Raw genomic sequence first — 25,586 nt, forward strand, 5'->3', positions numbered from 1 at the left:
ATCCCCAGGACCAACTTCTAATTCATCCCTACTCACAACATCTTGCCAGGTCTTTCCTAAAATCCAAGAAAGGTCCAAGTTCCCCAGAGACAACCCTACAAGTATGATTAATAACTTCTACAGGTGATGGAAATGCAAAGCCAAGACCAAGCCGGTCCCAGGCTTGTGGTTGTCACCTCCAGGCCACCACTTATTTATATTTGAATTTCTGACTGAGTACTGAGGAGGCCAACGCTCGCTCCTGCTTCTACTTGTTGCCTAATGAGAGCCTGCCACACACAGGAGGGGATGCTTAGAGAGCTGCTGTTCACAGCCATAGCACAGCAGCCCAAAGTCACTGCCAGTGTTGAGGAGGATGCTGGAGGAGAGGAGAGGAGAAAAGATATGGGGTCCCCAGATACTACATAACAATGGTAGCATAAGGGGTCGGGGAGCGAGTTCACTGAGTTGGCCCTCAGTCTGTGTCATGGTTTTTGTAAGTCAGTCTGGCACTTTCTGAGAGAAAGCAAAGATTGGGAGCAATCTCCTGGGAACTTTCTAGAATCAGGGGTGGGAAAAGAAAATCTGAGGTTGGTAAGGTGTAAGGGATCCAGAAAGCAGAAAGGAAGAAGCGCTCCCAGGTGAAGCCAGGGGATGCCAGGGCTGTCCTGAGTGCGAGAGAATCCCCAAAGCGCCCATCTACTTCATGCCCACGTGCAGGCTTGGGAAGAAAGAGCAGAGAGCCAGAGCAGGAGTCGCCGGTTGGAGAGGAGGCGCGCAGCGGGCGCCGGCGGAACGAGCCGCCGGGCGCAGAGCCCAGGGGCCGCCCAGTAGCCGGGAAGCCGCGCAGCGCGCAGGGAGGGAGGCGGCGGCGAAGACAGCGGGGCATCCCCAGGCTTCCCCTCCTGGGTACTGGGCGCCAGGCACAAGCCCATGACACAGAAACAGCACCGATCGCAAGTAAGCAGGGAGTCCCTGGCGAGCCCCCGATCGGCGTGATCCGGAGTGGGACCTGAAGAGGCCGGTGTCTGGGTGTCCCGGAGCCCAGAGCGGGAGGCTGGGACTGAGCCCTCCCCGCCGCCCCCACCCCGCGCCCGCCTCCCGCCCCCGCCCGCGGCCTGCAGCGCGCCTCCCTCACCGCCCAGGCTCTGGAGAGCCACTCCACCCGAGCCGTGGGAGCCACGGACAGCGCCAGCTGCCGCTGCGGGAGCTACTCCGGCTGCACCATGCGGGAGCTGGCTATTGAGATCGGGGTGCGAGCCCTGCTCTTCGGGGTCTTCGTGTAAGTAGTGGTGCACCGCGGGCGGGGACCTAAAGACTCAGCCTCTGGGAGCCCCAACTTTGTTTGCGCTGTTGTGTCTCGCTGGGGCCTTGGGTTCGAGGTTCCCTCCTTGGTTGGTTCCGGGATGTTCCCTACAGGATCAAAAGAAAGCCTCTCCTCCTTTTCTTGGGACCCTTAGTGTACAGTATTCCTAGCATGCCAGGGACTGTGACTTGCTTCCGTAGTAGCTCCTAGTCTGGAAGCAAGTCCGGGGGCCCTAGCTCAGGTGCCCCAAGTCTGAACCTTTCACCAGCCCCACACACCTGTCCCTGGGATTTAAGCTGCTCCTTAAGACCAGGATGGGCAGCCTGGCTCGTGCCCTAGGGAAGTTTCTCTCTCCTGTGATCTTGTGAAGCTGATGATGGCAGTTTTTGCTCTTGGCTCCATCTCCCGCCACCCCACGCTGTGCCCAGGCAGGCAGGGTCAGCCTAGGTCTCCTTGTACATCCCAGCTCCAGAACTGACAGCCCTACAGAGCCTCAAATGGGAGTCTGCGTTACTTCTCTGGCTGGAAAAACTGTTGCCATGGAGGGTTGAGCAGGTCAGGATCTGCAGCAGGCTGCAGGGCTTGGAACACCAGGAGCTCCTTTTACAAGTGAGGGGCAGAAGCCCTTTGGGGACAGCATTGAAATGTTCAGATGGCACTTAGGAATGGTCATTTCTGAAAAAAAAGGAGGGCGCCTGGTGCCATTCCTTCAGAGATGTCTGCTCAGGCACCAGGACTACCTCTCACTGGCTCTAGGCTTACCACAAGGAGCTTTCTCGGCTCTCTAGTCTCTCGGGTTCAAACCCACCTAGAAGGCAGCCTTAAGTGCCTGTTATGAAGGTCTGACACATCTGCACCTTTATCCCCAGTAGTAGGTCAGGTTTTCTCTTTCCTACCCATAGCTGGCTGACACATTTTTAAATATTAAAGTTGCATGGACTTTGTCGATTTGCTCGAGTCTTTGTGTGTGTGTGTGTGTGTGTGTCCCATCAAGGCAATCAGGAAGCACGCCCTTCCCCCCAATAAATTTCTGCCCCAACCATGGCAGGTAGGCAGGTGTGTAGTATCAAAGACTACTTCTGCACCTTGGGGTATATGCATGGAAAGTAATGCTTTTTAAATTTTATTTATTTATTTACTTAGTGTGTGTGTGTGTGTGTGTGTGTGTGTGTGTGTGTGTGTGTGTGTGTACATGCGTTTAAATTAGGGATTAAATTCATTCCGAGTATTCATTCATACCACCAGAAACGACTGGGAGCTCCCCAGATGCGGGCCACCCCTCCCCCTTCTGACTGAACACTAGTGTTATTCACTGGGAACAGGGAGACGGAACTTCAGTTGGATCTTGATGCATATGAAAAGAATCAAGCTCTTCCCCCTTCTTTCTCTCTGTCCTTCTACTTTTGGAGAAAACATTCCAAAGAGTGGCTGCTGGGTGATTGCATGTGGGCAGCTTGGGGTTGGCAGATAGGCTAAAACCGCATTGATGTTTAGGTGTTAAAAATGATAGACTGATGATTAGTGCATGGTAGAATCTAACATTTGTTGGGGGAAGGTCTGGGCAGAAGTAATGCAGGAGTAATGTGAAATAGGCTCAAAGGCTCCCCGGGTTTATTGCCTCTGGGAATATTTATTTTAAAAGGGTCTAACCACATGCAAAATATTTATATGTTTTCACATTTCCTTTCAAACATTCTTCCAAACACTTAGGAGATGTTTACAAATAAACAATGGCTCGAATAGTGAAATAGAAAACTTGGTAAATTTTGTTTATGTGTGTCTGGCTTTTTCTAAGAACATTATGTAAAAAACAAAACAACTAACCAACCAACCAACCAACCAATTAACTAACTAACCAACCAACCAACCAACCAACTAACTAACTAACCAACCAACCAACCAATGAAAAAACCCATCACTTTTCAGTCTTCTCCCCAAAGTCCCCTCCTGTGTTATTTTGTGCGGGATCTGCAATCACCTGCCACCACAGGATGCATATGGACAGTGATTGCATTTTGGCATGATTCTTGAGTTTCATATGAGATTGCCAATATTATCTATAAGACCAGACTGGCACTGAAGCCAAGCTGGGGGTGGCAGTTTAGGCAGATAATGGCCTCTGGGGGAACCTAGGAAGAGCAGGGACACAGATGACCTCTTGTTTGCTCGGGTAAGCTGCTGGCGCCTTGGCAGAGGCTAGCTTTGGCGAGGAAGTTCTCCTCTTCCCTTTGGCAGCACTGTGGTGAGGAGGGGACCGAGTGAAGTCTCACTGCAGCCCTGGGACATCGGGGAGGTCCCTACAGGCAAGTCGAATCTGGTCTGCCTGCCACACTGACCAGTGCCTGCCACGCTGACCAGTCATCATTCATTTGAACTTGGCACGTCTGCCCTATCTCCCAGAACCAGAAGCTAGTTTTAGACCAGAGACAGCATCCCCCCTTTTGCTAGCTTATGCTCTAGAGCAGTGGTTCTCAACCTTCCTAATGCTACAGCCCTTTAATACAGTTCCTTGTGTTGTGACCCCCAACCATAAAATGCTTCTTTGCTACTTCATGACTGTGATTTTTCTACTGTTATGAATGTAATGCAAATATCTAATATGCACGACATGTGATATGTGACCCTTGTGCAAAGGTCATTCGACCTTGTTGACCCACAGACTACTTCCTGTAGACTTTAAGTGAGGCCTAATGAGATGTGCCTTGGACTCATGGGCATGTAAGCTCTCTCTTGCCAGCTCTTGAGGAAAAACCCTTTGTCCGGAAGTCCAGTTTGATGCCCAGGATTTATGCATTTAGACTCAGAGAACAGTCTGCAGAAAATCTCATCCTCAGTGCCTCTAGAGCAGCTCTGCTTCAAAACTTAAATAAGCAAATGACAACGACAAAAGAAGAACAACAGTGACAGTGAACGTTAACTACTGTGGCTGCCTATCAACTTTAGCTCAACAGAGTGAAAGATGCTTATGGGGAACCCCACGTGGAGGGAACTTAAGAGGGCCACATGTAGCTTAGAGGCTGCAGTTAGTGAGCCCTGATGCTTGTGACCCTCAAGGGCCCTACTGGCCTTATCCAGGGACTGGGGCAAGTTGTCACCGAAGACTTGAGAGAATCAGCAAGTGTTTCCACAAATGCCAGCAAGATCTGGACCTTACTCAGCAGCTCCAAGCTCCCGGTTGCCAATCCTGGGCACCAGGTTTGCTAGTACTGGTTTCCAGTAACTTCTACTATTATCGCTAAGATGAGAACTTTCATTTGTTGAGGTAATACTACATGTGAGGTAGTGAGGAAGGCTATCGCATCTTGGGGACTGAGAGATGGCTTGGGGATTACAAGTACTTACTGTTTTTACAGAGGACACAAATTCACTGCCCAAGACCCACATTGGGCATCTCACAAACACCTTTAGGTCTAACTCCAGGAGATGTAATACCTTCTTTATGTCCCTAATGACACCTGCACTCCCACAAGTACAAACCATACACAGGCATCGATGTCACACATGATATTTGTAGGACTTCAGGCTGGGCTGGTTGTAGTTTGTGCAAAATACTCAGTTTACAGCAAAGGAGGAATAGTTAACCCAGGGAATGATGAGAAGGTGGAATAGATGCCAGGGACTGATGCCCAGAGATGACTGCTCACCTATACATCCGGTGCCAGGTATATGAGGCAGGCCTGGGCTCAAGGACATTCCTGCAGAGTAATGGCCTGGCAGCCTGTAGGCACAATTTGGATGGGGACCAGCTCACCAGGTGTGGCTGTAGACTGTGAGTTTCATGGACAAGGTGGGGTGTTTTCTAATAGGAAATGAGCTTAGGATAAGACTGTAAGGAGGCCCTTTAGGGGTGTGTGTATGTATGTGTATGTGTATGTGTATGTGTGCATGCGTGTGTGTAGGCCAGAGGTCAACCTTAGGTTTTATTACTCAGACACTGTTCACTTTTTTCCTTTTTTTTTTTTTTTTTTTTTTTTTTAAGCTGTGTCTCTTACTGGCCCAGAACTTTCCAAGAAGACTAGGCTAGATAACCAGTGAGTTCCCCGGGATAGACCTGTCTCCACCTTTCCACTGCTAGGATTAGTCATGTGCAACTATGTCCAGATTTTGTTTGTTTGTTTAACATAGATCTGGGATCAGTCTCAGGAACTCACCCTTACAAGGGAAACATCTTTCAAATAGTGTCATCTGGGCAGCCTGGCTCCAAAGGTTTGAAACAGAGCCATCTGCTCAGATAGTTGCCCAGTGGTGTTAAAGGACCATTCCATTGGTCACATGGGTTTTGTTCACTTCCAAGGGCAACAGTGTGTGGCTCTGCTTCCCTGAAGATCAGCAGAGTGTGTGAGTGCCTCTTCTACTCGCTCTTGTGCTGCGTTCCACGCTTGCCTGCTGCTGGATTGCCGATAGCGGAACTCTAGGGTTTAGAACACATCTCCATCTTCTTTCCTTTCTTCTTTGCTCCCCATATGACCTTGCCAAGAGCATGACCCATGCTCTTTGACCTGACTTTCAATGGAGATTTCCCTAGAAATCTGAGTGTGCTGCACCAGTACAGAACAAAGCTACTTCTAAGGGTTCCTGTTGACTACCTGTGTCAGAGTTACCCACAGTCCAGGTTAGTTCTTCATAACCTACAGACTGACATAAATAAAATGCTGGTGTCTGCATTTTGAGCAGACATTCTTTCCACCCACTAGGCTTTAGGAACATCTAACAAGTGAATATGGTCTCCTCTGATTTTCCCCTTCTGGGCCATACGAAAAAAATGTCCTCCTTGTCCCTGCTAAGGGATTAAATAAGGCCAGCCAAGGAGCCCTAGCTCCTGGAGCACTTGGTAGAGGCAGCAAGAATTTCCTTAGGGGAGAGCATGAAACTGTGTGCCAACATATGTTGTTTTGAGGTAGGGACAGCTGCCATGGAGGCTCAAGCTATTGCAAATGGACTCTAGGACAGAAGGTAGTTCTCTGCTAACTGAGATGCAGGGATTGGCTAGGTACTGCAGTACTAGTCTGTCCTGTGATGGCATGCCTGTTGTAGTAGTGTTGGCATTTATAAAAAGTTTCAAACGATATATTGGAGGCAAAGTAGCATAACAGAAGACCACAGGCTCTGGAGCTACATGGATTCGAGTTTCAATTTTTGCTCGGTCACTAATTAGCAAATTGCTTTGGATCTCCAAACCTCTGTTACTTTATATGGGAAGAGTAGATAATAGTTCCCTGGATTTGACTAGAGTTGGTGCTTTTAGCACCGACAGAAGATGTAACTGCCTTCTCTCCTCATTCTCATTAATCCTTATCACATATATGCAGGGTCTGTGGATGACACTATAGTAGAGTTGTCATGACTGTGGTCTTTAGCCTTACATTACCTGGCTTTCTATCCTGACTTTACCGCTAATAAGCTGGGTGAGTCTTTGGGCAAATTATTTATCCAACTTAAAGTTCTGCATCCACACCCATTTAATAAAAATACATCGCTACTTTCATGAACATCAGGGTTGTGCTTATTAAGTAGTTGTTGTGCTTATTAAGTAGTGCTTAGCTCAAGGTAGGTGTTCAAAATGAGCTAATGCCATTATTGTCTTTTATTAAAACAAATCCATAATGTGAAGAGAGATGCTGTAGATAGCTAATAGTATTCTTATTATAAATTATTTAGTATGGGATTTCTAGCAAAGAATAAAGTCTTTTAAGTATGTTTCAAGGGATTCCTGTAAGCTTACCTGAAGTGTCAGCTTGCTCTAAGCTCAGCAGCCCTCTACAGCTTGCTCAGGGTCTTGCTATCTGATGGGGTTGAGAGCTCAGTTCAGTGGCTTCTTAATGGGGGCTTAACCTATGGATCCTTCCTATTAGCAGTCCTAAAACAGTGGGTCAAAACGTCACCAGTACAATTGTTTCAGATAATGTGTAAAAGAGCAGTCTGTTCCTATTACCTTCAGAGTCATTGAGTCCAGTAGTTCAGGTAGACCCACACTTGGGACCTTTCTCCACCAAGTGCCCTCTCTGCCCTCATCTATGCACGTAAGAGTAAGCGTCCCTGAATGTATCTTCTTGCCCTGGGAATGCATCTTTCCGATTGGCTGACAAATAGTGCTCCTGTTTGAAATATTATTGGCCACTGTAAAATGAGATGGCTGTGCCCAGAATTCTCAGAATTGATGCTGGTTTCCCACAGGGAGATGGCGAAAAGCGATCATCAGTTTCAGAACTGATGAATACAGTTATTTCAGTTAGTTATAAAGATGAAGCCTTTTATGAGCCACACAAGGCTTATAAAAAGCTTGGCACTTCTATTTTTCTGGGATAGTGTTTGTAAATATAAAAATGATCTCTGTAATATTGCTTCTTTAAAAACGTTTGCCTTGGTGCTGTGTGTTGAAGAGCTACAAACCCCGCTTACAGGCAGCTCCTCTTCAGCCAGGAGCACGATCAGGTTAGGGAACTTTGAGTTGCTGCAGGGGACTGAGGATGCTGCAGGTAGATGCCACAGGGAAGCCTGGAGCCAGCTTCATCACGAGCGCCCCTATAACAGCTGGAGGCTGGTGTTACACTGTTTCTACTGATGATGGATGCACAGAAGGCAGGATCAGACTTGGTAGGGGCATTTAGGTCGGTTTCCAGGAAGCTGGCACTCTGCTGGTCAATGTTGATTGCTTCTTTATGCTTCGCCAGAGGGTTTTAAAGATGTGTTGCCATTGAAATGGGAGTTTAAGCCATGTGAAATAGTTGGTATTTGACTGTTTTGACCTAGAAAACTGGAAATTTCTTTTAGTGCAATCCCAAAATAACATACACAAAGAAAAATGTCCTATTCATAAGTGTGCAGCTGCCCACAGCAGCCCCCATACCTGCCGGGCCTACTTCCATGGCCGCCCTGATTTCTCTAGCCCAAGGTTTTGACTCAACATGAATGGACTCACAGTGTGCGTGCACTTCCGTCTGACTTTTGTCTCTACATGTGACGATCCATTCCGCATTGTTGTGAGCACTTGTTTGTTCTTGCTGACACAGAGAAATCTCTGTATGACTGAAAGCCTGTCTAGTTACTCATGTGGCTTGTTATGAATAGTTTTGACAAGTAAGCATAATACTGTTGTGATTTTTTTTTTATGAATCCATTTGTAATTAAGGAAAGCTATACTTTGGGTAAATGTACTGGTTTTTAACAAAGTGTTTGGCTTCTCTTTGCCCAACAGGAACTCTGAAAGTGAGATCCAATTTTAATTCCATATTAGTTTCCCTCAGAGAGTTGCCCAGAGAGGCCTAAAGCAACATCCCACCCTTAGAAGGGTGGGCATCACTACACATGGTCACACAGTGAAGTCCTGACTCTGTTAGGGATAATGATGTGGTCTTACCCATGAGGAATACTGAAAATGTGAGTTGCTGTAAGGTGTGATGACCACCAAGGACATATGATTAGTGTACAAGCTCATCTCTTCATTCTCCTGTTGTGTGACAAACTTTTCCCTGGAGAGATGCAGCATGAATGTCTACTAATCCCAGATAGTGAGCCCATGACAGACCAAAGTACAGATATCAGAGAATCCAACTTGGTGAACCAATGAGTTTTATTGGGGTTATTTACGGGGATATGGATGAGAGGTTACTTAAAGGAACAAAAATGACTCAATGACAGCTGTATCACATCGCCAAAGCCCATCCTAGCAAGTGTGACAGCGTACCAAAGCTAGGAACCTGGAGCACACTGCACACACCTTAGGCAGCTCAACAAGCTGGAGAGTGTTCTCGCCAAGTGGCTTGGTTGGTCTAAAGCTCTTCCAGGCAGTTTCTTGGCTTCTTGGAGGCAGCTGGTCTGGTCTCATTATTATTATTATTATTACTATTGTTATTATTATTACAGATTTACTTGACTCATAATCTTTTTTTTTTTTTTACAGATTTAATTGCTTACTCTGACAGGGAGGGGCCTAGTGAATTTGATAAACTTTAGGAGCTTCCTGATGCTATTTTGAGTCCTTCACCTTCCTGTTTGATGTGCTTCCTATAATAAAGAATGTTTCAATCTTGGAGCAGACTGTTACACAACACCCCCACATCTCATTCTTCCTGTATCTGAGGTGTGATATAAGCCAATGAAAGATGTCCAGTTCCCCATTGTGACAATAATAGGAAGGGTGCAGCTCTCAGGACCACAGGATGGATCTGATTTATAGACATACAGGGTGTTCTATAACAGACAACAATCATGTTGAATATTATTAGTTAGAAAGCTTAGGGATGAAATAAGTCACAGAGAACTATGCTGGTATGTATTTACATGTAGGTAATTTTTAACTGACCTAATGTTATACTTGGTGGCTATAGGAAGGGAGGGCGATGGCCATGTGTTAGATGGCTTAATCTTTACACAGGCAGGAAATGATATTCTCATTTTTATAGAGTGAAGGGCTCAATGCCTGTCATATTCAGAGAGCTCTTACCAGTCAATAAGAAAAGAGAAGTACCCCTCAATAGAAAAATAGGCAAGAGCTACAAAGAAATCTGATGAAAACAAAAAGAGCACATCTACCTTTCAGCATGTGCCTTCTGCAGCAATACAAGATATGCGTCTGGAAACAGCAAGGTGGCAGTTCAAGCAGATGAGTACAGCTTTGTAGGAGCCACCCACCCGGTAGGACACATGAGCAGCTGTTAAGGATAGTTGTTCTAGTTAACTATCTCTTGACTTGGAAGACACCTGGTAGCTATTACTAAGTGATAAGACAGACAAGAGCAGTTGCATGATGTCTTCATGTGGTGATGTAATACATTCAATCTGTTCTTATGAAATCCCCATAAAGAACCCCCAAGAACTTAATGGTGTTTTCTTTGGGCAGGAGTGAGGTGTGCTAATAGGATTAAATAATATATATTTGATGTTTTTTCTTCATGGTACTTTTAATTCATTTTATAGTGAAGATTTATGAGTTTTATGCATAACCAATAATCAATATGGATATTACCTGTTACAGAAAGACAGGGAGAGACAGAGAGAGAGAGAGAGAGAGAGAGAGAGAGAGAGAGAGAGAGAGAGAGAGAGAGAGAGAGATCACCTTGAATGTGACACTAGTGTTTCTTTGGTGATTGCTACAGGATTATTTGAAGCAGAAATGTGCCTTGAATCAATCTTTTTTAATTTTACACTATATAAAACACATTAGAAACCTGAAAGACTAAGCATCCCAATTACAGTTTATGTTGGAAGGGATGTTTTGGTCAGTATTCTATTGCTGGGAAGAGACACCATGGCCAAGGCCACTTTTAATTTGGGCTGGGCTAGTTTACAGGTTCAGAGATTTAGTCCATTATCAGCATGGCAGGAAGCATGGTAGCATATAGGTAGATATGGTGCTAGAGAAGTAGCTGAGAGTTCTACATCTGGATCTACAGGCAACCAGAAGAGAGAGGGCCACTGGGCCTGGTTTGAACCTTTGTAATCTCAAAGACCACCCTTGTGATACAGTTCCTCCAACAAGGCCATATCTACTCTAACAAGGCCACACTGCCTAATACTTTCAAATAGTGCCACTCAGTATGAGCCTATGGGGCCATGTTTATTCAAATTACTACATTCCACTCCCTGGCCCTATAGGCTTGTAGCCATAACATAGTACAAATTGCATTCAGTCCAACTTCAAAAGTCCCCATGGTCTTATCACAGCTTCAACCCTGTTTAAAAGTTTAAAGTCTCTTCTGAGAGTGGAGGCAATCTTGTAACTGTAACCTCCTATAGAACTAAACTAAAAAATCAGATCGTGTCCTTCTAACATAAAATTGCACAGAATCTGCATTGCCATTCTACAGCAAGCATAGTAAGGAAACACTATTAAAACCGCACACGGTACACATGGCCATTCTAAAGTAAGCAGAGTGAGAAAATGCTAGACCAAAACAAGGCTGAAAACCAGCAGGGCGAACTCCAAACTTTGCTTCTCCATATCTGATGTCAAAGCAGTCTTCAGATCTCTGGCTTTGTTCACTGAAATACACTTCATTCTCTTGGGCTCGCTCTAAACCCAGTTCCATGGCATGCCTTTTCCTGACACTCTAGTATCTCTGATATCTTGCTGTCTCCGATGAAGTATAGGCTCTCCCTTCACAACTTCAAGTACCAGCCACTCTGGGACTCCACGCAGGGACACCCTTGACACATGTCAGGCCTCAGTGGCTTTCCCTAGTCATGGAAGGAGGTTACATAACCCTTTCCTTGTATCCTGGACTCTAAAGCCAGAACCATGTGACCTAAGCTACCAGGTTCCGCTGCTGGCTGGGGCTGGAACTTGGCCCCGCTAAGTTTCATTTTATCTGTACCAGGTTTCTGTTATTGATGGTTTCCTTCCCTGCTTAAGCTTGCCTTTAATTCCTCTCTACAAATTGGAAACTTAGCTGAGTGGGGTCACCCACCTTGCCTTGGAGTCGCCACTCCCTTTATTCCATTTAGCACCCAGTTTTTCTTTAAACATTTTATATCTCCTTGAGTGCTGGATTTAGTTCCAGTACATTTTCTGGTGCTTCTGTTTTTCCCCCTCAACCTGTATGTTTTGTATTTTTCCTTGTTCAGATTTTTTTCTTTTCATTATAGATCTGCATTAGAATGGCCACTAATCATTGTAGGACAGAGTCAATACTAGGGTGTCTGAAAATCTCCTTTGCCAAAGCTGTTAATCCCTAACTTTTCAATTTAGCCCCAGGCAGGTATTTTTTAGGCAAGGGCAGAAAACTGTCACGTTCTTCATCAAAATATCACAAGAACACAAAAATTCTCTAGGCTACTTACAAATATTCTTCTTTGAAACCTCATGAGCCAGGCCATCATAATTAATCTATATTACTCTCAGCACCGGTGTCTTTTAGGATCCATCTAGGGTGGCCCATAAAGCCCTGCTTAAAATGTTCACCTGCGTTCCTAATCTAAAGTCCCAAAGTCTACATTGTGCCAACAAGGTCAGGCCTGTAACAGCAATGCCCTGCTCTCTGGTACCAACTTCAGTCTTGGTCATTGTTCTATTGCTGGGAAGAGACACCATGGCCAAGGCCACTTTTAATTTGGGCTGGCTTACAGGTTCAGAGATTTAGTCCATTATCAGCATGGCAGGAAGCATGGTAGCATATAGGTAGATATGGTGCTAGGAAAGTAGCTGAGAGTTCTACATCTGGATCCACAGACAGCCAGAAGAGAAAGAGCCACTGGGCCTGGTTTGGGCCTTTGTAACCTCAAAGACCACCCCCAGTAACACAGTTCCTCCAACAAGGCCATATCTACTTTAACAAGATCACACTGCCTGATCCTTTCAAATAGTGCCACTCAGAATGAACCAATGGGGCCATTTTTACTCACATCACCATAAGGGACATTGCCAGAGGCTACAAGTGGAGTTGGAGATGGCCATGGCCTTCACTGAGGAGTAGTGTGGTACCTTGGTCACAGAATTAGGCCTGCCCCTTGACCTAGAATTCTGAGGCAGAGGCATATATTGAAACACCAAAGTAAAGGTGTAAAAATCCTCACCTGTAATGGCTTTCATTGCTATGTTCCCTACACATCCACGGAGGTCTGTATGATAAATAAAATGAAACAGATCAAAACTCAGATGGCCCACTTTGAAGATAGCTTGCAATTAAGAGCATGGAGAGGATATTGTTACTATTAATAGACTCACTTGGAAAAATTTTTAAATAATGAGGTAAAATTTTATGACACATGCGATAGAAACACTGCTTATGGTTATCTCCGAGTCAGCTGTTAGAACTGTGTCTGACTTGACAAATACAAGAAAGAATGGCAAGGTGCATCTGTCAGAAGGAATGCATCTGTCAGAAGGAATGCATTTTCTCCCAAAGAAAGATGAAGCCCTCCCTGAATCCCTTCACCTAGCTCTACCAGGACCACTCCCTCTACTTGAGAAATTTAAACATCTTAATATATGCTTTTATAACAACAACAACAACACACACACACATACACAAAAGCATAGTGAAGTATGCCTGTAATCTCAGTAATTTAAGAGTCTGAGGCAGGAGGATTACTATGAATATGCATCCTGCTTTGGTTGCATAGTTACCAGCCTGGACTAGAGAAAAACCCTTTCTCAGCAAGCTCTCAGCCCCTGGCAGCCCCACACCGGGTACCTTCTCTGCACAGGTACCTTTTCTCTACAGTTCTTGGTCTTGAAGATGTTTTCTATCTGTGTAGATTCTGTTTGATTCTTTTTACTGGCTGTATGGATCTCCAGTTTATTAATATAGGTATTGAATTTTAGAATATTTTCATGTTTTCTATGACAAACAGCATCGTAATATAGCTGCCTAAGAAGTTTTTACAGTGGACGTTTCTGTATCAAAGCCCTCATGTATTTTATATTTATTTGTACATTGACAAACTGTCCCTTCAAAATGGTCTAATATGTACATTTATTATTATTACTATTATTACTATTATTATTATTATTATTATTAGTAGTAGTAGTAGTAGTAGTAGTAGTAGTAGTAGTAGTAGTAGTAATATAGAGCAGCTAGTCCCTTGGAGCTGGAGTAAAGGCAGTTGTGAGCTTCCCAATTTACTGGAAACTGAACTTGGGTCCTCTGCAAGAGTCACAAGCACTCTTAAGCTCTGAGCCATTTCCAGCCCCTGTGCAGGATGCCCAGGAGGGAGGGAGTAAAAGTAGCCTTTGTTTTTCCTATCTCTGTGATCTGTTGAGCATCTTCTCACCTGCACACATTTTGTCTTCTATAGAAGCTCATGCTTCTCTGGGAACTCCAGATTGCTCTTCTTGACATGCAAGACATGCTCTGTGCTTTGTGGATACTATGGTTTGAATGTGAAATGCACCCTCCCCTTACCTGCCATGGCTCATGTGACTAAAGACTTGGCCCCCAGTTGGTGGCCCTGTTGGGGGAGGATATGGAACCTTCAGGCAGTGGTTCCTAGCTAGAAAAGTGGATCTCATCTTGGCATGGTGGAGGGAACAGGTGTTGACCTTTATAGTCTGTCCTTTCTCTGCTTCTTGGTCATGGAGAGATGAGCAAGCAGCCGCTCCACACTCCTAACACCGTGGAGCTGTCTGTCACCATGATTTCCTAGCACAGTGAGTTATACTTTCTCAAACCACAAATCAAAACAAACTGTGGCTCTCTTAAATTGCTTCTCGTCAGATATTTTGTCAAAGCAATGAGAGAGGTATCCAGAATGATAGATATTAGACTTTCGTGTGTTGCAGATGTTGCTTATACTTCCATGATTTGCTTTGAAATTTCTTTGTGATTTCTCTTATTGCATATGAGTTTTGATTTTGTGTGGGTAAATCTGCCCTTTTCCTCCTGAATAGTTTCATTCTTGTTTAGAAAGTAATTTCCTATCTAAAGGAGAAATACTCTTTGTAGTATCTAATATTTTACAGTTGTTTACTATCCATTCTTCAGTGTATTGGTTATTTCTTTTAGCTCTGTGTGTGTGTGTGTGTGTGTGTGTGTGTTTGTGCACGTTTGTATATGTGTATGTACACGCAGGTGTTTGTGCATGTTGAGGACATATATGGGAAGCCAGAGGTTTCATCTTAAGACCCTCGATGCTTTCCACCCTAGCTTTGAGGATTAGGTCCCTCACTGCAACTGGAGTTCAGTAATCTCATAGAGATGGCAAGGAAGCTCTAGGGATCCTGCTGTCTCTGCTGCCCCAGCACTGGGATTACAAGCATGCATGCTTTGCTTTTCATGTGGATGCTCAGAAGGATTACATCCTCATGCTGCACAGCAAATGCTTTGCCAACTGAGGCATCTTCCTGGCCCCTCCCTTTCCTGTCAGATGGTTTTTTGATTATGAAGAGACTCTGGTTTTTCTCAGTAACATTTTTATCACAGGCAAATATCACTTGTCTGTGAGCTGGCAGTTGGATCCTATTCAGATTTTCTATTTACCTACTGTGATTCAACTGTCATTTTAATTACTGCATTTTTTTTTTTTACTATTCTGATATACATATATATGTGTGTATATCCAACACACACATATACACACACCTCACATATATAGAAAGACACACACACATATATATATACATAGAGAGAACAAGAGAGAAAGAGAGAGAGAGAGAGAGAGAGAGAGAGAGAGAGAGAGAGAGAGAGAGAGAAAATATCTTGAGGAAATCTCTCTCCTGCATGGAAAGCAGAGTAGTACATTGGTTAGTGTTGTAAACTTTGGGTTCAGAATGTCTAGGTTTGCAGTGCTAATGTGCTGTTAACTAACTGTGCAAACTTGGAAAGGTTATTTTCCTGTTCTGTGTATTAGTTATCTAATAATTAATGTAGATGTAATGATGGTGTAAAATAGCTTCACTGTATTAAACTCAAAGATGATAGCTCATTCCATTTATATAATTATGATTATCATTTTCTTTGTGGCTATATATAATGAATTTTAAGAGTAAATATGCAAAGCTTGAAGATAATGAGCAGTTTCTGTTTGTTGGGTACAAAGTTCTAAATATACTAGTGCAACTTGACTGGGCTATTCAAACCCTTATGAAGCCACTCTTCAGTGTACCCTTTTAAATGTGAAGGTGGACTCTCTCCATCAGAGGAGGGTAATTAGAGCCTCTGGGTTGTTTTAGTGTTGCTGTTGAGATAATTGTCGTTGTGTCTTGTTGCTGCCAACATTCCTTGTGCTTATTTTTGTGCTGTTTTATAGTTTTACACTTCTCCCCTGCTGCAGTTTGAATATGTTCCCAATGTTCCCAATAAATACGTGCTGGAAACATAATCTCCAGTGTAACAGTGTTGGGGGAGGGGCTTGGTGAGAGGTACTTAGGTAACAAAGCTTTACCCCTCACACCAGTTATTAAAGAGCTCAAAACTGTCAGTTCAATTCCTTGCTCTCACTTGCCCTCCCCATCCTGTCTTCCTTTTTCCAGGGAATGATGGAGCACAATCCATATTGGATGGATATGCAAGAACACTTCCATTTTTATAAATTACCTAGTTCTCAGTATTATATTGTAGAAACATCAAATGAGCTAAGACATTCCTAAGCTTATGTTGTGCTCTTAACTGAGTAACTTACAATATTTATGTTACTATTTCTTTTCTCCATAAGTGATTTATATGTTATAATTTATATGTCAATATATTTCTAGTTAACACACCACTTTTAGCTCCTGATGAATTTAAACTGATAAAACTAATAAATTTTCCATTTTCTTTGTAAAATGCCTTATTTTGAAGTTTATCTAACATTAATGTATTTTGGCATTGCATTTCTTGAGATTAGTGTCAACCTGAAGTTTGTTTTTCTAACCTTTTAATTTCAACATACCTTTGTTGTTCTCTTTTCATTCTTAAAAATGTTTCTTATAAACACCATATAAATCTTTTCAAATTTTATTCATTTGGATGGTCTCTGTCATTAATTAGAAATGTTAATCCATTTACAGTTAGTGCAATAATGTCTGTTGCAGGTTTACGTTGATTATCTACACGGGCTTCATTTATTCCTTTCTCCCTCTTTCACTATAGTCTTTTAGGTTGGTCAAATATTTGTTGATATTCTGCATGGTCTCCCTTATTTAATTTTTAACTTATATGGCTTAAACACAGTTTAGTAGTTTCTCTAGAGATCAGAGTATATTTTTGAAAATCAGCATTATCTGTATGTCAGTCTCACATCATTTCATGTGCAATGTAAGAACCTATGACATCATATATTCTTTTCTCTTTTCAGCCTTTGGTAAATTATCCTAGATTTTGTTTTAAATTATAAGTCCCATAAAACATTCCAATAATCTTTCCCTTGGATTTCAAAATTTAATCTACTTGATTTTTTGTAAATATTTACATTTTCCAAAACTTTACATTATTTCTTTCAGATTTGATTTTCTGTCTGGTATTGTATCTTTCGTGCTTGAAGAATTTCCTTTAATATTTCTTGTATAGTTTGCTGGAAATGAATTCTACTGGCCTTTATTTTCTTGCAGTTGTCTTTATTTTGATCTTACTTTTAAAGCTGTCCTGGCAGATACAGACTTCAAGGTTGTCAGTTTCTTTTAGCATCTTGAGGCTGTCTTTATGTCTTCTTGTGGGCTCCATTGTTCCCTCTGTCATTGCCCCTGTCCTAAATACGGTGCGTTGTTACATTTGACAGTTTTAAGACTGTTTTTCTGCACTTCGTTTTCAAGCAGTTGGACTGTGATGTGCTTGAGTTCATCTCATTTGCATTTTGCTTGCTGTGTTCAATGAGATTCTTCAAGCTATGCCTCGCTTAAATCAAGTGAATAGTCTAAAGATGGTGGCTCCTCCACCCCATATTCTTTATGCTTCTTCCCTTCTGGTTCTGTAGTAGACAGTTTGTACCGTAAGCTCTAGGTGCTCTGCTCTGTTTTATTCTTGGCTTTCCACCTCATGATTCAGTTTAAGGGACTGTCCTTAGACTGACTGGTCTTCATTTTCACTGATTCCTTATTCGACTGTGTCTGTTCTGCCTCTGAGCCTGGGGCATGAGTGTTTTATTGCAGAAGCTCCTTTCAGCTCTAGTTTGTTTTTGTTTTGTTTTATTTTTTAACCTGGTTGTTTGTTTAGAGTCTTAGTTTCTCTGTTGATGTTTTCTAGCTGTTCACTTGTGTTCATTTTTCTTTATCGTCTTCTAACATTTAAAATAGACATCAAGACAATTTATAGCTTTGACTTTTTTCTCTTAGTTATGGGTAAGATCTCTTCCCTCTGTTCTCAATCCTTCCACGTTGTTTTCCGTGGATAGGCACGGTGACTCACACATTGAAGGGGCTCCAGGTTGTTCTTCCCCCTGGGAGTGTTGAGTTGATTCTTGTTTGCACTTGATTTGCTGGTGGCTCACCTTCACCCTCAGAGCCAGAGTTCTAGGCTGTGTGAGTGTCTGCTTTGCATTTGATCCTATGTTGTACCCTTTAATCCTGGGATGTGCCTTGTCCTCTGGTCTGCCTCTTTGGAATGTCAATGGAAAGTTTCATTTGGAGAAATTTCAACTCAAGACTTACCCGATAGCACTGGTTAGCTGCCGAAATCTCTGCTGGACTCTCCAGGCTGCAGCTGTTCCTTCCCTCTGGGATCCTTAGAATGTTCTGTACATTGCAATTTCTTAGTTCCCAATGATTGGTAGGAAACGTCTATGCATAATTTTGGATCCCTCCTGCGTCTAACCTCCTTTACAGGGAAGTTTCCTTATTGCATTAGTCATTATTTCATCTCTGTGCCCTTTATTTTTTTCCCATAATTTCTTTCCCTATTTTGTTTTGTTAATTACTATCTTTTGAGGCTCTTCAGCCAGGGTATGCATCTGTATTTATGATTTCACTCTTATTAGTAGTGGTTTTCAGGTAATGAAAAAAAAGTCAAGATCCATCAGTCTTAAACTAGATGTCTCTTTAATAACATTTTCAAGGGGGGTGGAGAGATTGCTCAGCAGTTAAGAGCACTTATTGTATTACTATTATATTACTTAGAGAGCTGTGGTTCGGTTCCCAGCACCCACATGGTGGCTTGCAACCATCTGTGACTCCAGTTCAGGGACCCTCTTCTAGCCTCTGTTGCTACAAGGTTCCTGTGTGGTGCACATACATACATACATACATACATACATACATACATACATTCAGGCAAAACACTCATACGCATAAAACAAAATGAATCTTTAAAAAATTAGGATTTTAAAATTATTCCCAAGGGTTGAGGGTGTAACTCAGAGTTAAAGCACCTGCCTCTCAGTTGCAAGGGCCTGAGTTTGATCCTATGATAGTTTGTATATGCTTGGGCCAGGGAGTGGCACTATTAGGAGGTGTGGCCTTGTTGTAGTAGGTGTGCCACTGTGAAAGTGGGCTTTAATATCCTAGTCCTAGCTGCCTGGAAGTCAGTATTCTGCTAACAGCCTTCAGATAAAGATCTAGAACTCAGCTCCTCCTGTACCATGTCTGCCTGGATGCTGCCATGCTCCTGCCTTGATGGACTGAACTTCTGAACCTGTAAGACAGCCCCAACTAAATGTTGTCCTTCTAAGAGTTGCCTTGGTCATGGTGTTTGCTCATAGCAGTAAAACCCTAACTAAAACAGATCCCCAGGGAAAAAATGAAGATTTTGGACACAGTTCACATGTTTCATACACAAAATTGCTATCAGGATTTGGGGATGTGACTTTGTTGGCAAAGTACTTGTCTAGCATGTATCGGTTTCACCCTCAGTGCTACATAAACCACACAGACTGGTACTTACCTAGAACTTGGGAAGCAGTGGCAGAAGGATCAGAAGTGCAGCCATTTTAGCTATATGATCAGTTTAAGGCCACCCTGGGCATCTACACAAGATGCTGCCTCAGAAACAAAGCAGAACAATGACTACAAAAGTGACATCAGTTCTCAGTTTTTATCATAAAAGATTATGAATTTTAGATTCATAGTTCAAATGGCCTTACTTACATCTAAAATTCTATGTATTTTCCAACATTCACTCTAGCCTTTACTTACCTGTGATGTTGTGTCATCCCATCCAGCCCCAAATTAATAAATATAATACTGCTGACAAAAATTCCTAAAATTCCCACACTTATGCTTTTGTTTAAATAATTTAAGGATTTGGCTTCTAGATGTGTTTACCTTTAATTTAGTCTGGTAGACAAATGACAAGCTCTCCAGTAATGCGATGAGAGCATGCAGAGTTAGATTTTTAAATATTAACACTGTGCTTATGAAAATCTATGTGGAAGAGAAATGTGTTGCCTTTCCCTTACATGAGAGGTCCTTTCACTGCTTGCTAAAAGTGGCAAACGGTAGCAGGGAATGGCCGGGAGAGAACGTGATAGTATTCAGTCACTCCTTGAGTTCTTACTGTGTTCCTGGAGATGCGATGAGGCACTTGGCTGCTGTCTCACGGATTCACAGCAGCTGACATTGCCTGCATTAGACCCATACAAGATCAAGCTAGCCAAAGTTCCAGAATAGACAAGGGAGGAACTCACCTGGCCCCACCTCTAACTCAGTGGTTATTGGTAATTGAGAGCTGGTGGGCGTGTGTGTGTGTGGGGGGTCATAGTTAGTTTCTGTTAACTTGACACAAACCCTGACATTGCTGGAAAGAGGGAACTTCAGTTGAGGAATTTCCTCAGTTGAGGAATTTCCTCAGTCAGACCCACCAGTGGGCATGTGTGAGGCATTTCTTAACTGCTAGTTGATATAGGAGGGCCCATCCCATTGTGGGTTCTGTCGCTGGGCAGGTAGGCCTGGGCTGTGTAAGAGAGCTGAGTATGCCAGAAAAAGCAAGCCTGTAAGCAGCATTCTTCCATGGTCCCTGCTCCTGGCCTGGCTCCCCTTGATGATGGAATGTAAGCCGTGAGCAAGGGAGCATTTCCTCTATTTTTGGTTAGTGTTTGATCCCTGTGATGGGATAGCAAACCAGGACATGCAGGGCTGGCTGAGTGCTCTCCTTTGGAGGTGAAGCTGTTGGAAGGTTCACATGCTCCCATGCTCCAGTGAGTGGCACAAATGGGCAGCACTAACTTAGTGCACACACACACACACACACACACACACACACCACACATGCGCGCTCGTGCACACATATGCACGCGTGTGCGCGCGCACACACAGAGAGAAAGAGAGAGAGAGAGGGAGAGGGAGAGAGAGGGTGGGAGAGAGAGAACATAAAGTTAAGAAGGGGATAGGTTGTGGGAGATCTGGGAGAGGTTGGAGGGAAGAAACGAGGAGTGGATGTGATTGTATTTTATTATACACATTATTAAATTCCCAAGGATAAATTTTTATAATAAAGGTTTTTTAGAAGAATAATTTTTGTTTAAGTCTTCAATGAACTCTACGGGTTAGGAAGGTTTTTTTCCCCCACTTTTTTATTTTTGAGATGATAATTTAATTGTTTCTCCAGTCTCTCTCCTCCCTCTAAACCCTCCCAGGACATTTACACTTTCTTTCTTCCTTCCATGATGTATTCATGGCTCACATGGGGTAACAACTTCAGGCAGCAGCACACTCCCCAGAAGGAAGATGGCCAGTCCTTGGGAAAGAAACTTGAAAGCAAGGGTTTTCTATGTTGGGACAATTTATATGAGATTCGAGGGGAAGAAGAGGTGCGACTGGCTTGAGGCTTTCTGATAATGAAGTGACCCTGATGACCTCAGGGGAACTATGGGCATGAAAGATATGGACATGTTCTAAGCAAATGGAGCCTTGATATTCCCAGATAGTGCTAGGACAAATTATCTTTTATCCAATGTCCAAGCCAGAAGAGCCCTTGGATAAACATCATGCACCTTTTTTATTTTACATTTTCTTTGTATTTATTATTAATTATTATTGTTGTTGTTATTGTTATTATTATTATTTAATCAGAGGGATATGCCAGAGCAGTGGTCAGGCCTCTCTCCACCTTTCCGCCTCCTTCCTTCCAGAAATGCAAAGTTCTGCAGTGTGGGCTTGTCTTCCCCTCCCCGTTTGTCTATATTAAATTTTTTTGTATGTATGTGTGTATGTATGTGTGTGTGTGTGGTGTGTGTTCATTCATGTATTCACCCTTGCATTTCAGTGGGGGTTCACATGTTTATGTGGTTCACATGTGTGTGGAGGCCCATGGTTACAGAGTGCCTTTCACATTCCTGTTCACTTTCTACATTGAGGCAGGGCCTCCTGCATGGTCTGGAGCTCGCTGTGAGGTTACTGTGATTTTGACTAGGCTCTGAAGATTTCTGTCTCTGCCTCCTGTGCCATGCTAACATACCCACTCTGCCCTTTCATAGGTTCTGGGGATTCAAACTCGGGTCCCCACATTTGTGTGGCAAGCACTCTGCCTGCTGAGCCACCTGCCTAGCTTCTTTCCTCTCTTTCTTAGGATCATCTGAAGGCGGCTGTGTTTCTGGACAGATATCAGGGAAGCATCTTGGGAGAGCTTCTTTTCACTAAAGCCAGATCTCTCCCTACAAAAAGGCAGGGTGTTCTGCTCAGCACACTTCCATAGAATGCACAAGAACGAGTCAGAGTCCTTAGAAAAAGATGGGGCATGAATGGGCCACACCTTTAGGGTGCTGTCTTTCCACTTTCTTGTCTCCCTTGTGTGATCTTTCCCATGGGCCTTTGCTTGGGGAATGGATGAAACCTAAGATTCACTGGGGGAAGCATTTCTTTTTGTTGGGGATAGGGGATTCAAAGGCCAGCTTGAAAGCCCACTTTCTCACTTAAGATAATAGCCATAGCTTTGCCTGTCCTGCACCACAAAGATGACTGAACTCACTGTGTCAGATACTGTATGAGGCCCTGGAACCAAGGTGAATAATAGCATATGCTGTGTTTGCTACTCCAAGTTGTGTCATTGGTGGACAAAGCAGGGTCTTGGGGTTGCAGTGAGGCCAACCTCAGTTGTCTGGGAAATTTGTCATTACATGGGGTACATGCCAGAGCAATGATGGGCTAAAAGTAGAGCTGGGGACTTAGGAGGGAAACTGGGCAGAGCTGGAGCAAGAAGAGAGTTGTGGGCATCAGGAAAAGCCTAGTTTATGGCTACTTGTACTCTTATCTGTATAGCCCCAGCTGTGGCTACTATCATCTGGTCCGAGGCTACTGCCACCTGGTTTGTGGATACTACCACTTGGTTGGTCTGTGGCTACTGCCACCTGGTTTGAGGCTACTACCACCTGGTCTTCCCTTTGGGTCCTCTCCCAGGTGTCATAGCAAACTGCTGCTCCTCCCCTTCTTCCTCTTCTTCCCCTTCTCCTTTGTTTCTTTCTCCCTGATTCCTCCTCTTTCCCTATTCCTTTTCCTTCCCCGTCCCCTCTTCTTTCTTCTCTACCACACTCCTTCCCCCTCCCCTCTTCCTCCTTTTCCTCCTCTTCCTCTGTCTCCTCTTCCTCCTCTCTCTACTCCCCTCATCCCTTCACCTTCCTCAGGTGAGGCTCTTACACTTATGTGCAGTTAAATGACCTAAGCCACCATGACAGGTTATCACACTAGTGATGTCTCACCAGTGAGAACGCTGAACGTTAGGGAGGGCTAATGACTTTCCTGTGCTCACTAGCCAGTAGGCTTCCCATTCTAAAATCATTCTGTGGCCATGGTTCTGTTACTTCAGGTGGATGGAGTACTTTCTCTTGAATCTCCCATGCTTTGGTCTCTGCATCTAACAAACCAGTGGTCAGATATACTTGAATCTTATGGCAAAGATCCAAGGACCTGAGCCAGAGGCCTTGGGATCATGTTCTCCATCTCTCTTTGGGTCCCTTCATCCTCTCCTTCTTCAGTTTACTACTCTGTGGAGAAGAGCTAACAGTATAGCTCTGGGATGGAGTCTCCAGGCATAAATGCTGGGACAGTTTTGCCTGGCACATAGGGAACACACTGCACAGATTACCAATATCTCTGTATGTCCGAGAGCTGGCCTCCAAACCCCCATCTTTACCACCGGATGTATTCCTTTTTTAAATGTATGTGTATATGTGACAGTGCTCTCTCTGTTTGTGGGAGATGGGATGCAGTGCCCGTGTGCAGGCACCGAGGCCATAGAAGGATGTCAGGTGTCCTGAGTCATTACGCTCTGCTCCATTCCCTCAAGTCAAGGTCTTTACTGAACCCAGTAGAGTTAGGCTGCTGAGCAAGCCCCCGTGAGCCTTCTGTCTCTACCTGCTCAGCACTGTGGTTACAGGAGTACATAATCATACGTGGCTTTTTACATGGGTTCTGTGGATTTGAACTCAGATCTTTGTACTTGCTCAACAAACATTCTCACCCACTGAACAGCTTTTTCAGCCCCAGATGTCTTCTGTGCTCCTCTCCCAGTAGTCCTCTTTTTACTTGGACCCTGTTCCTGCTGCTTTATGATTGTCTGTCTTAGTTTACTGCAGCCTTGGGTTCTTTTTTAGCAAGTGCAGTGTCTCCTTGGATGTCAGGAGACTTTGCTAGAAAACAGTGTCTTCCTTCGAGTAGCCAAGCTAAAGTGGATCAAGGGCCTCAGAAGAGCCTGGGGAACTTTGCAAGTCTTCATCTCAAGAGTGAATCATGGCTTTTATTTTCTTCTCAAGGATGTGAGCAATGTGAGTACCTGCTTTGAATTAATCCAGATGAACAGTCCAAAAAAAAAAATAAAATAAAAAATCTCTGGACTGCTGTGTCAGCACTTCCAATTCATGCCCGAGGGCTTCTCCTTCCTTCTCTGTGAATCTGAAGGTACGTCAAATAGCTTTTGGATTAAATTTAGTTACTTTGAGTTTAAATACCAGGAGAACTTGGGGAGGGCTGAGATTGATGTTCCTGCTGTAGACCTGGACTTCTCCACCTCCTCTAAGCAGGGTCTCTGAAAGCAAGTCTAAGCCTGGACAGGCAGTGCTGGGTAAGATTTCACAGTGTGTAACCAGCACCTAGTACAATGTTAGATATAGCTAGTCTGGGTGTCATTTGTCCTTGTGGCTTTGGATCAGGACTACAGTGGTCCTGCTGCACAGTGTGTACCTTCAGGACCTGAGCTCTCTCTGGCCCATTGTAAATGACTGGGGAATAGTTACTGAGAGAACAGAGATGGTAATAAAGTGACTTCTGGTCACATTTTCACTGCTAGAGAAAGGTGCTGTCTCCGTTCAAATGTCCTGTGCCCACATACAGGGTGATGATGGCCAAGGCTGGAGTCAAAGGAGCATTGGCTCTTCCAGGGAAACACATATTTAGGAAAGGGGTGGCTCCAAGACTCTCTGTGGATGTTTCAACTCTGCCACCTTCCCAGATAGGTGACACTTGGCCTGTCTCCACAGCATTTAACTCCATGGAGGCTATTATGGGGATTACAGTGAAGGATTATAGACTCTTCTTCCTATGCCTATGCCACAGCTTTGGCTTGGTCCCATCTTTTGAGATGGGGACTCTGGTAGAATCCAGCCCATTTCTCTAGGTGCACACTAACGCCTAGGTCCCAGAACCCATTCCAGGAAGGAGGCCCTTCCTCCTCCTCATGACTGAAGCACCCGCCTTGTGGAGCCACAGACCTGAAATGAGTTTTCTTTGCTAGGATCCCTTTATTTCATCTTAAATAAAAGATCTCTTATGAAACAAATATAGGAAAGTTATATAATACAGAAGGAAAAGTGGGAAAAAAACGAAATTATTTATGATCCTACCACCAAGAGGAAACAAGTTAACATTTTGATTGTATCTTTTTAGCTTTTTTCCCCTCCTGCTTTTATAATACAAAATGCTTCTGCATGAAAGATGTGTTTTGAAATAAAGCCCCTCAGCTACCTTTTCACTTGATGTCGTTGTACCTTCTCCATTTGCCTGCCTTTGTGGAAGGATGTTCTCCTT

The 25,586-nt window shown here is 43.8% G+C and overlaps 1 protein-coding gene across 5 annotated transcripts in view; it reads left to right on the plus strand.

The window, feature by feature from the left end:
• The first annotated feature begins 594 nt into the window (after window positions 1–594).
• Plpp4 (phospholipid phosphatase 4) overlaps window positions 595–25,586 on the plus strand; it is a 138,746-nt gene continuing 113,754 nt past the window's right edge. Inside the window, exon 1 of one of the 5 annotated variants that reach the window (XM_031388501.1) lies at window positions 595–1,261. In XM_031388501.1, the coding sequence (XP_031244361.1) occupies window positions 1,206–1,261 (56 nt within the window). In that variant the 5' untranslated portion in view covers window positions 595–1,205. Of the gene's footprint in view, window positions 1,262–24,397; window positions 24,462–25,586 lie in introns of those variants that run through there. The other 4 variants (XM_031388504.1, XM_031388499.1, XM_031388500.1 and 1 more) reach the window with 4 other exon arrangements.

This window comes from Mastomys coucha, unplaced genomic scaffold, assembly GCF_008632895.1.
Source record: "Mastomys coucha isolate ucsf_1 unplaced genomic scaffold, UCSF_Mcou_1 pScaffold21, whole genome shotgun sequence".
Classification (NCBI taxonomy): domain Eukaryota; kingdom Metazoa; phylum Chordata; class Mammalia; order Rodentia; family Muridae; genus Mastomys; species Mastomys coucha.